General features: G+C 37.9%; 1 protein-coding gene across 1 annotated transcript in view; it reads left to right on the top strand.

The window, feature by feature from the left end:
• The first annotated feature begins 3,188 nt into the window (after positions 1 to 3,188).
• The window catches only part of zfhx2 (zinc finger homeobox 2), a 28,174-nt gene continuing 18,458 nt past the window's right edge, over positions 3,189 to 12,904 (top strand). Inside the window, exons 1-2 of the mRNA XM_057824245.1 lie at positions 3,189 to 3,326; positions 10,706 to 10,864. Coding sequence (XP_057680228.1) covers positions 3,321 to 3,326; positions 10,706 to 10,864 — 165 coding nt within the window. The 5' untranslated portion in view covers positions 3,189 to 3,320. The remainder of the gene's footprint in view (positions 3,327 to 10,705; positions 10,865 to 12,904) is intronic.

Here is a 12,904-nt window from a genome sequence, read left to right as displayed (position 1 = left end):
GCGGAATTTTGCATAGCTTGAAGAAATACTTGGGAATTTTATTTTGTATTTTCATTTAATGCTTGTTTTTTCACATCTTCTAAAATTTTGTATGCAACGCATTAAATGTTCCTAATCCGATTAGTCAATTATTGGAACTGCAGCCCTAATATGTATGCATGTATAGTATAGTATAGTATAGTATAGTATAGTATAGTATAGTGTTGTATAGGAATATGTATGTTTGTATGTATAGTATAGTATGGTATAGTATAGTATAGTATAGTATAGTATAGTATAGTATAGTATCGTCTCTTGTAGTATAGTGTTGTGTAGTATAGTAATATATATATATGCATGTATGTATAGTGTTGTGTAGTATAGTAATATATATGCATGTATGTATATTATATTATATTATATTATAGTATAGTATAGTATAGGTTAGTATAGTATCGTATCATCTCGTATAGACCCTACTCACGTGACGTCACAGCCACGCCCCCGCGCCATGTTGTCCGGATACTAGTCATGTTAATGCATTAGCGCTTCGTAAATTCCTCCTATTATGGCGTGTTTTTCTGCTCGTTAACATTAATAATCAAAATGGTGAAGTCGTGTGTGGCGGTCGGTTGCAAAAACAGAAGATAGACGGAGAGACTTTAATTTTTACCGTATTCCGAGAGACCCAAAGAGGAGACCGAGATTGACTGCTGCAATTCGACGAGAAAACTGGGCTCCAAACGACTACCACAGATTATGTAGTAGTCATTTTATATCTGGTAAGATGCATTTAATATATATTTAGAGGGTTTTGGGCTGACAACCACAATTAAGATCATTGCTAGGCTAATTGCCGACAACATACACTCAGACGTTGTGAATGAACTACCTGAAAATATATAATTATAAGGGGATAATCAGACAGTTGTCATACAATTAATTTACAATTTCACTATTGAGGTCAAAAGCCAAAAAATAAATTCAACTAGGGACAATCTGGAGTAGTGCTATCGCACTTCATATTTATTACGTATTATATATGTATATAGTGAGAGTGCTATCGCTAAACCATTTAAACATTAAAAGCCCTAGCTCCATTGACAAATGATATGAAATACATTAGACTTGACAGTGGATGTTAGCAAGAACAAAAGATTTTGAATTGAAAATTTCGTAACCACCTTCCGAACACAAGATTCCTGCCGAATTTTCGTGTACGAGGACATGTTTCACCCAACCAGCAACGTAGCATTTATAAGCCTCCAAGCTCTTAAAGTTTTTCAAACTTTCGTGAGAATAGGCTGATTTTGTGTGGACGAGATAGTTGTAAATATCAGGATATCAGATGTCAGGCGAAGCCAGCTTGTCGAAAAACATCGATTTAGGCATCAAATACGGATCTGGCGAATGGATAAACTGAAGCTTTTCCACGTAACGCCTTATATGCAACGGATCCAATGAGTTTACAGCGTCAGATAACACCGGGGCTTCCATGAATTGCTCTATAACTTGCTCGACTAATTGAAAACAATGAGAATAGGTCTGAAAAAGAGGTACAATATGGCGGCCGGAAACAGCGACACGCCCATTTTGTGACGTAGGTGAGTAGGGTCTATCGTATAGTGTTGTATAGTATAGTACTGTAATATATATACATGTATGTTTAGTATAGTATAGTATAGTATCGTATAGTGTTGTGTAGTACAGTAATATAAATGCATGTATAGTATAGTATAGTGTAGTATAGTATAGTATAGTATCGCATAGTACAGTATAGTATCGCATAGTACAGTATAGTATAGGTTAGGTTAATATAGTATAGTATAGGTTAGTATAGTATCGTATCATCTCGTAGTGTTGTGTAGTATAGTAATATACACTGTGCGCATGTATAGTATAGTATTGGTTAGTATAGTATCGTATCGTATATTGCTATGTAGTGTAGTAATATACAGTATATATGCATGTATGTATAGTATAGTAAAGTACAGTATAGTGTCGCATCGTATAGTACAGTATGGTATAGTATAGTATCGTATCATCTAGTATAGTATAGTGTTTTGTAGTATAGTAATGTATACTGTATGCATGTATAGTATAGTATAGTATTGTATAGTATCGTCTCTTGTAGTATAGTGTTGTGTAGTATAGCAATATATATATATGCATGTATGTATCATGTATATATAGTATATTATAGTATAGTATAGTATAGTGTAGTATAGTACAGTATAGTCTAGTATACTGTAGGTTAGTATAGTATAGTACAGTATAGTATAGTATGTATAGGATAGTATAGTATAGTATGGTATAGGATAGTGTAGTATAGGTTAGTATAGTATCGTATCATCTCGTATAGTATAATGTTGTATAGTATAGTAATATATATACATGTATGTTTAGTATAGTATAGTATAGTATCGTATAGTGTTGTGTAGTATAGTAATATAAATGCATGTATAGTATAGTATAGTATAGTATAGTATAGTATAGTATAGTATAGTATAGTATAGTATAGTATAGCATAGTATAGTATAGTATCGCATAGTACAGTATAGTATAGGTTAGGTTAATATAGTATAGTATAGGTTAGTATAGTATCGTATCATCTGGTATAGTATAGTGTTGTGTAGTATAGTAATATACACTGTGCACATGTATAGTATAGTATTGGTTAGTATAGTATCGTATATTGTTGTGTAGTGTAGTAATATACAGTATATATGCATGTATGTATAGTATAGTAATGTATACTGTATGCATGTATAGTATAGTATAGTATAGTATAGTATAGTATAGTATAGTATAGTATAGTATAGTATAGTATAGTATCGTAGTTAGTTTGTGTAATGTATCATTGATAGTAACTCGCTATACAACCATTTAAAATGGCAGAATGGAAGCACATTTTAACTTCATCTTTATATTAAAATAATATATGGGTGGCTAATTCTTAATTTTCAAATCAAAAGACTGGTGTAATTTATAGACAAATTAAATGAGCCCCCCCGCCATAGCGCTAATTCAAATATTTGGCTTTTTGATACATCTGTCATGTATCTGTCGGTTTACATAAGGGATTTGATGGTTGTGTGTCCCTTCTGAATGTCAGCAATCAGCCTTGGGGGGAGCTGTGGTGTGTTTACCAGGGGAAGGGGGGGAGAGAGTCAGAGAGAGAGGGCGAATGGAGGGAGGGGAGAGTGACACCAAAAGAGAAAAGCAGAGAGAGAGAGAGAGGGGCAGGCAGCAAAACTTTTCACTTGTGAGGAGCCCACGAAGGAAGTGTTGTGTGTGTTTATGTGTGTGTCCGTGCGTGTGTCCGTGCTGGAGCGGCGACCATGCAGGTAAAAACAAGAAGCATTAGCTAATTGCTCTGAACTTAATTAAAACGCACATCGGATCGGGGGGTAGCTGGGGGGGGGGCTGCGACCGATCGAGCCGACGGATTGCGACGTGACTTATCCTTAGAAAGCCAACATTAAATTCCAAACTTTTTTTTGTCCTGTGTTTCGCCTGCTCTCGTTAAGAACGTCCCCCCCACCCCCGATCGTCGAGGGCGGCGATCGAGACTCTCGGACTAACCCAGCTTCAAGTCGTCGCTTTCTCATTTGACGCCCTCCCCAATCGTTTAATTCTTCTTACCAATTACGCTTTTAAAAATGTCACCGTAGGACGAGCATGTGTTGCACCGCGAGGGCTTAAAAGGTACGATTCCGAAGGAGGGGGGCATCAAAAGGAGCTCGGAGAGGAGGAGGAAAAGGGGGAGGCGAGTGTTTTCGAAACACATCTGTAAGCTGAGAACGTTTGTTAATTAAATGGCTCTAGTCGGGCTAGGCCTCAATTTGCGCTGTTAAGCAAGCAAGCAGGCAAGCAAGCGGGAGGCGGGCGGACCACTAGTAGATGCCCGGCGGGTAAGGAGACAAATCGAGGGCCGTGTTTTTGATAAGAAGCCAAGCCAAAGGGAGTGCGGGGTAATGTTTTAGGGGGGGGAGTGAAGTGGCTGCGGTCGAGGGCCACCTGGATCATGCGGAGTTTGAAAGGGGAGGGGTGAATTGAGAGAGCGAGAAAGACTCGCCCCGTTCGGAGCTTAATTATCTCTGCTTGCTAACAGCCTGGCTAGGCTAGCAAAGTGATACGACTCGAACTCCCCCGATTTTTGTTTACCAAGAAGCTCGGACTCGACTACAGCCACGTTGCGGTGCGTTTCTATTACAATTTGACTGTATGTATCGTGTCCACTGCTTAATTACGCTCGGGAAAGTAACATCAGTTATGCGACGTTCACAAGGTTGGGTGGGTTTGGGCAGCTGCTCAACTTAGCTCGCTAGCTAATTGATTCACGACTCCGGCTAATTAGACTGCTGACTAATTAGCCGACTATTGTCGACATAACACCAATTAAGATGTGCCTTAGCTATTTAATGACTACGCACGCTATGTGTAGCTTTTAAATATGTGGCTATTTGACGTCAGGAGTGTTATCTGGTCATATACCCCTGCTAGCTTGCTAATTGGCATGACGAGGAAGTGAGGAATTGTAGCTGTGTCGATAGTTCGTTCGCTGCATGAGGCAACTTTGCTTGGCTTTTTATTTTAGTACAGCATTGATTATTGAACGTACCATTGTCAACTGTTGTATTTAGGCTTCGAAGAGGCTACATGGAAGATGTTTGGTCACGACATGATGGTTTTAAAATGAATGAACATTCTTCACAGCACTAGACATGTCTGGCAGTAAAGTTTGGAGTATTGCATTGTTTTGAATTTTTCAAACCTCACTGATGGGGAAATGCGTTCTAACATCAAGCAAAAATGTAACGAGAAGTATACGGAGTTAATTAATGCATGGTGTTGAAAGAGCATTCTTTGATGGGTCTGTCACTGTTATGTTGCTGACATAGATGAATCCATAATGCGTTATTTCTGTTTTAAATATGTGAAATTGGATTATACCACACGCTTAGTAATCTTTAACTGTAATTGTGACTGTTGAGGTAATGGACTTGTATTTTGTAATGGCATCCTGTCATTGGGGAAAGAATATTGCTAAAGTTGGGTGCTTTCTTTGAACTGATTTGGGAAGGTTTGCATTATGGATGTCACAATGCTGATATTTTTCAATAATTAAAAATAATGTAACCAGTCAAGGACAAATCTTTTTTTTGTATTCAACCAAGCTCTGCTGGTACCTCCTCAAGAAATGCTCCGTTTACAAATATTGCTCTGTTACTATCATGAGTTTCTAAAGAGCAGTAGTCTCACACAGCGGACATAATTTGTCAAGTGGTTTGATTTATAGCAGTCGAAAAGTACAGTGGCCGTGAGGTGTCAGGCGAAATGCAAAGTCCAAACACTTTGCAAAAAGAAAAAAACACAAACCAATGGAATGGAATCAGATCCGATCTTTTAACCAAATCCGATACCCCAAAAATAGCCGTATCAGGCGCTGATACCAATGCTGAGTATTTGACCGGGACATCACTAGTTTTCATGCTCAAAGATGGGTGCAAAGTTGGTTGCTCAGACACAACGATGTGGAATCTGATCACCCAAGCCCACTCGTAATTGCTACGCAAAATGCTGAAAATTGTTGCAAATGTAATGTCTGAATTTCCATGTCATCCTCTTCAACAATTTCCTGAAGTCCTGTTTTTTAGGTTGAGCAAGTCCTGGACAGAGCAGCTTTTGAACACAAACTGCAACTGATAGTTAGAATGTGAAAACCTTTGCCCAAATTTATACTACATACTGTTTATACCCGCGGGAAGTTAAAAAGGAAGCACAGAGTGAGGGAGAACCAAAGCAATAAAAGAGGAGGCGAATATTAGCTGTGTCTCAATTTACCCAATTTCGATCGTCTAAAAATGATTGGACATCTGAGTTAATACTTAAAAATGGCATGACATGGCTTCCTGGATCCACACACCAATCTTCATCATTCACACAGATAAACCCCGTTAGGCTGGATTAAACTGTATAATATGAATACTAATTGCATACTTTTGCACCCGAGTCAGTCACCTCATTTTGAGAATCTGCCAATACAGTCCGATCCAATACCGAAATTTTTTTTTTTTTTTTTTGCTTTGATGCTCATGCTGCAAAGAACAACCTCTCACTTACAGTGCTGGCCAAAAGTACTGACACTGCTGCAATTCTGTCAGGTAATGCCCAATTTCTCCCAGAAAATGATTGCAATTACAAATGCTTTGATAGTAATATCTTCATTTATTTTGCTTGCAATGAAAAAACACAAAAGAGAATGGGGGGAAATTTTTTTTATCATTATTATTTTACACAAAACTTCAAAAATAGGCTGGACAAAAGTATTGGCATCCTTTCAAAAATCCTCTGATGCTTCTCTAATTTGCGTAATTAACAATTACCTGTGGCACATAACAGGTGGTGGCAATCACTAAATAATACTTGCAGCCAGTTAAAATGGATTAAAGTTGACTCAACCTTAAGGGTGTAACGGTCCATGTAATAGTATTGAACCGTTTCGGTACGTGGTAGTCTGTTCGGAACGGACGCGTACCGAACGAGTTTCTGACGTAATATAACCCTTACTTTTCGAGGCTGTGAGTCGATCGGGTTACAGTTTCTTTGTGTAGATTATATTTACTCAATTTTCTCTATTATAATGAGGACCGACACGGTAGGACAGTATAACCCAGAAACGTCAACGGCGCGATAACGTGGCCGCCGCGAGAACGCAGAGAAACGCGGGCGTTAGTCATTTAGCCAATGCACACCAGTCGCAGTGCGGCCGCGTGTTAGATGCGTCCCAGAAGCGGCTCAACGCGACGCATGCGAAAAGAACAGCAGAGTTAATTATTTGACGCGAGACGCGGCCCTCCTGCGTCAGTACTACGAGCTAGGATTGGGCCGGAAGTCAGTCGTGTAATAATACGGTGGATCCGGTCGATTTTCAAACTAATATGCAATCGTAACCTACTTTTTGAGTCCATCAGATCTCTTGAGTGGTAGATCGGGACACAGTTGACTTGTCTTTGTTTATTTACTGGTGTCTTCTCTGCTATAATAAGAACCAACACGGCCCCGTGTTCAATACAAAACCCACCTACCACAACAGAACAAGTAGGAACTAGTATTCACATAGGAACTAAAGTTATACAACATAAAATATACAATATAAATGAATACTGCATCACATTTGTAAAATATAAATGCATAATAAAATAAATAATAGCCCATTTAAATAAAATGAAATGAGCTAAAACAACTGTAGTCATATAATAAGAATAATACACAGATCCTGCTTACACAATTAAATTTATTAATTTCTGTGTGGCGGTTTAACTTGAGAAAATCCACCAATAAAGCTTTTGAAAACGTTCATAAGAAAAAAAGTTTCATTGAGGCATTTCATTTGCAAAATACATGTTAAAATCTTTGTCATCGGGATTGCTTTTCTCTTTAGCACAGGACTACTTTTCTTTCTTTCAGAAAGAAAGCTGACCAATACGCGGGGTCTAAGTCAAATTGTTATTGGATTATCTTTAAATACCCGCTATTTTTTGAGCAGAATTCTAGCTTTGTATAGGCTAATGTTCCTATTGTTGAAAGCACAAAAGTTTTTACTAAACAACTAGCACATTTATATTTTGCATTTTGGTTTTTTTACTGTCCCAAAAATGAACCGAACCGTGACCTCAAAACCGAGGTACGTACCGAACCGAGATTTTTGTGTACCGTTACACCCCAACTCAACCTCTGTCCTGTGTCCTTGTGTGTACCGCATTGAGCATGGAGAAAAGACCAAAGAACTGTCTGAGGACTGGAGAAGCAAAATTGTTAGGAAGCACAGGCAATCTCAAGGCTACAAGTCCATCTCCAAAAACCTGATTTTTCCTGTGTCTACCCAAATGAAAAGGGACTCTATGGTTGGATACCCAGGAAAACCCCACTTCTGACCCAGAGACATAAAAAAGCCAGGCTGGAGTTTGCCAAAACTTTCCTGAGAAAGCCAAAAACGTTTTTGAAGAATGTTCTCTGGTCAGATGAGACAAAAGTAGAGCTTTTTGGGAAAAGGCATCAATATAGAAGTCACAAAAAAAAAAAAAAACGAGGCCTTGAAAGAAAAGAACACAGTCCCTCCAGTCAAACATGGCGGAGGTTCCCTGATTTTTTGGGTTTGCTTTGCTTCCTCCTGCACTGGATTGCTTGACTGTGCGCATGGTCTTATGAAGTCTGAAGACTACCAACAAATTTTGCAGCATAATGTAGGGCCCAGTGTGAGAAAGCTAGGTTTCCCTCAGAGGTCATGGGTCTTCCAGCTAGACAATGGCCCAAAACACACTTGAAAAAGCACTAGAAAATGCTTTGAGAGAAAGCACTGGAGACTTCTAAAGTGGCCAGCAATGAGTCCAGACCTGAATCTCCTAGGACACCTGTGGCGAGATCTGAAAATGGCCCCCTTCAAATGTAAGAGACCTGGAGCAGTGGGCCAAAGAAGAATAGTCTAAAATTCCAGCAGAGTGTTGTAAGAAACTCATTGATGGATAGTGGTTGTTCATTTATTTTATCTAAAAATTGTGCTATCAAGTATTAGGCTAAGGGTACCAATATTCTTGTCCGGCCCATTTACCCAGACTGCGGGACAGCTTGAACTTGTTTGGATGTTCGTCAAGGTTCTTTGTCCACCATCCGCACAATATTTTGTTGAAATCTCTCGTCAATTTTTCTTTTTCGTCCACATGTAGGGAGGTTAGCCACAGTCTAATGGGCTTTACACTTTTTGATGACACTGCGCACGGTAGACACGGGAACATTCAGGTCTTTGGAGATGGACTTGTAGCCTTGAGATTGCCCATGCTTCCTCCCAATTTTGCTTCTCAAGTGCTTAGACAGTTCTTCGGTCTTCTTTTTCCTCCATGCTCAATGTGGTACACACAAGGACGGAGGTTGAGTCAACTTTAATCCATTTTAACTGGCTGCAAGTGTTATTTCATTATGTGCCACAGGTAAGTAACGGGCTGTTAATTACATAAATTAGAGAAGCATCACATGATTTTTCAAAGGGTGCCAATACTTTTGTCTGGCCCATTTTTGGAGTTTTGTGTAAAATGCAGGGCTGTCAAAATTATCGCGTTAACGGACGGTAATTAATTTTTTTGATTAATCACGTTAAAATATTTGACGCAATTAACGCACATGCCCCGCTCAAACAGATTAAAATGACAGCACAGTGTCATGTCCACTTGTTACTTGTTTTTTGATGTTTTGTCGCCCTCTGCTGGCGCTTGGGTGTGACTGATTTTATGGGTTTCAGCACCATGAGCATTGTGTAATTATTGACATCAACAATGGCGAGGTACTAGTTTATTTTTTGATTGAAGATTTTACAAATTTTATCAAAACGAAAACATTAAGAGGGGTTTTAATATAAAATTTCTGTAACTTGTTCTAACATTTCTTTTAAGAACTACGTCTTTCTATCCATGGATCGCTTTAACAGAATGTTAATGCCATCTTGTTGATTTATTGTTATAATAAATACAGTACTTATGTACCGTATGTTGAATGTATATATCCATCTTGTGTCTTATCTTTCCATTCCAACAATAGTTTACAGAAAAATATGGCATATTTTATAGATGGTTTGAATTGTGTTTAATTACGATTAATTCATTTTTAAGCTGTGATTAACTCGATTAAAAATTTTAATCGTTTGACAGCCCTAGTAAAATGATAATACTGTAATTTTATCTCCCCCCCCCCCCAATTCTCTTTTGTGTTTTTCATTTCAAGTAAAATAAATGAAGATATTACTGCCAAAGCATTTGTAATTGCAATCATTTTCTGAGAGAAATTGAGCATTATCTGACAGAATTACAGGGGTGCCAATACTTTTGGCCAGCAGTGTAAGTGATAATTGTTGTTTGACCAGTCCAGCGTGTAACCATATTAATTTTCGCTTCCGAAACTGCATGAGAAACGTCAGAAAGCAGACACATCTCGCTAACTTAGTCTGACCCTTTAAAATTTCTATGAAAAACCTACCTAGTCAATTATGGAGCAATGAAAAGAGCTCGTCTCACAAGTTATAATTCTTCTTGTGCTGTGCCTGTGTCGAGATGTTCTTACAACGCTGTGCAAACTGTCCAGTTATTACCTTGAAGTGCCACGAAATGATATCACTGTCACCTGAGCGCCCTTATGCATCGTTTCCTGTCATTGTAACATGATTGATCGTCTAGGACAGCTTGCATTGTTCTGTTTGCACTTTAATCATCCCTATTTATCTTGTTTCATTTTACATTGGAACACCTTATTTGGAATTTACCATTTAGATGACGAATGTATCCCTCTAATGAATGGTGTACTTTTTGTGTGAATCATTTCAAACACTGCGAGTGCATGACTAAGCAGGAATGTTGTCTAGATTATGCTGTTGGTTTTTTCACAGGCGGTGATCATATGAAATGATACGAAATCAAATCAAATTCCAAAAGTTGGTAACTTTGTGTTACATATTAAATGGACAAGAGCGGTTAGCGCGTGAAAACAGACGCTTGCATTTCAAGGTTTCTCTCTAACTAAATGCCATTTAGCTTTTTAGTGTTAATGAAGCGCTTTAATCAAATTAGGTAACTGCTCATTTTTAAATATGATTATATTCATGCAAATTAGCAGTTGAGAACTTGGCTCTGCTTGAAAAACTTGACTACTTCCTAACTACTTGTCTTTTTTTCGTCAGGAGGAGTCTGGGGAGAAGGCAAGCGTTTACAGCAATGGCATCGCACCATGGCTGTGCCCTTTGTGCCAAAAAGGGCAAGAAGACCAAGCCTCCCTGTCTCAACACCTCACTGAACAACACAGCGTGCTTCCAACGTGTGTTGACAAACTGTTAGACATTGTAAGTGTGACCCGGAAATAACAAGCGAACCCGGTTGACGTTCCTCAAACATATAAAAATAAATACTTGAGCTAGTTCAGGGGTCGGCAACCTTTAAAAACTTTGAGCCATTTTGTCCCCTTTTGCACAGAAAATACAAGTTTTCGACTGTATGTATGTATATGGTGGAAAACACAGACAAGGCTGAAAAAACAGTGTCTGTTCTTGTACCCCTCTTTAAAATAAACTACTGTATTTTAAGCCAAAACAACTGTTGTGTTTGATAGAACAATATGTCTATATGCTGCATTAGCAGATTCATGGTGCATCAAGCCCCCGAACTATTTAATTTCTCCATTTTACCCTGGAGACCCCAGTTTACAGGCGCCGCTCAACTGCTTTTGTTTCAACCCAGCTATAAAAAGAAGGTAAGTATTTTTGTTATTCAAAATGTGTCATTTTTAGCTTAGAATCATTCATTGATGTCTAATATTCTGTTAAAAACAAAAAAAAAAATTCACTCGCATATTCTAAACTTTTAAACAGATTACGTCATAATGGAAAAAAATGGTGTCTGTAAATAAGTCACGGATATCTACCTCATAACTATCACTTGATTGTATATTTTTTGTCGCATTTCCCAAATATGTTTTAGATGATGATCGATCCAAACAAAGAAAAATTTGAAAAAAAAAGTTTAAAAGGGTAAATATATGATAAAAACGATCTTAAACGCTCCTTGATGTCTGCGATTTCTGCATCTTGACCCTTGTTGTACTACCATGTTTCACCCATAAAATCCCCCCAAAATCCGGCTGTGGCCATTCACATCTGTGTCTTGACACTAAGTGATACATGCTATACGGAGTTTTTGGATCGAAACAATGTAAGTACGTGATAATATCTCGTTAAAATCGTGCCGTCTTTAACTATGCTCTCGCGTCCAGTTAGGGTTTTGCTGTTTAAAAAAAAAAAAAAAAAATGCCCTCCTGTTCAAAAATTTTCTTTGAGATTTTAAGCTTCCCAATGATGTATCACACATGCATATAGGACAATTTTGAAATTTGGCCAAATTTATATATGGCGGAAAATTTTCCTATACGTATGTGTGATACATCAGTGTAAAGCTTAAAATCTCAATTTTCTGGGGGAAGAAAATTTTTGAACAGGAGGGCATTAAAAAAAAAAAAAAAAAGCCCTAACTTGAGGTGAGAGCATGAGAGAGCATAATTAAAGACACCCTGATTTTAACAAGAAATTATGGCGTACTTGCCTTATTTCGATCCAAAAACTCTGTGTAGCATGTCTCATCTTTTTGGGGATTTTTTGGGTGAGACACGGTAATATAATAACGTCGCAATACAGAAATCGCAGACATCAAGGCGTGATCGAGATTTTCATTTTCATATATTTACCCTTTTAAACGTTTTTTTTTCCTTTCAATTTTTCCTTTGTTTGGATCAATTATCATTTAAAATATTTGGGGGGGAAATGCGACAGTAACGAAAAAATACCATTATGCGATAGCTATGAGGTAGATATCCGTGACTTTTTTACAGATGCTAATTTTTTTCATTGTGACGTGATTTGTTTAAACGTTTATGCGAGTGAATAATTTTTTAAAGTTAGTTATTAGTCACCAATTAATGATTCCAAGCTAAAAATGACAGACATTTCGATTAATAAATACGATTACTTACCTTTTTTTTATGGCCAGGTTGAAACAAAAGTGGTTTCGCGACGTCTGTAAACGGGGGTTTCCAGGGTAAAATTGATTAAAAATAGTTTGGCGGCTTAATGCGCCATGAATCTGATATGGCAGCATATACTGTAGACATATTGTTCTATCAAACACAAGTTCTTTTGGCTTAAAATACAACAGTTTATTTTAAAGAGTGCAAGAGCTGAAGCTGCCTTTTCAGCCTTGCCTTTGTTTTCCGCCATATACCTACACACTTACACACACGGAATTTAATTTCCATTTAGCTAGCAGAATGAATGCTAACAAAATGGTGAGCCGTACCTTACTCAGAGGAAGTTAAACTTCTTTGTCAAATCAGT

Source organism: Corythoichthys intestinalis, chromosome 20, assembly GCF_030265065.1.
Source record: "Corythoichthys intestinalis isolate RoL2023-P3 chromosome 20, ASM3026506v1, whole genome shotgun sequence".
Lineage (NCBI taxonomy): Eukaryota > Metazoa > Chordata > Actinopteri > Syngnathiformes > Syngnathidae > Corythoichthys > Corythoichthys intestinalis.
The sequence above is the reverse complement of the archived record's forward strand: the minus strand, read 5'-3'. Positions and strand labels throughout refer to the sequence as shown.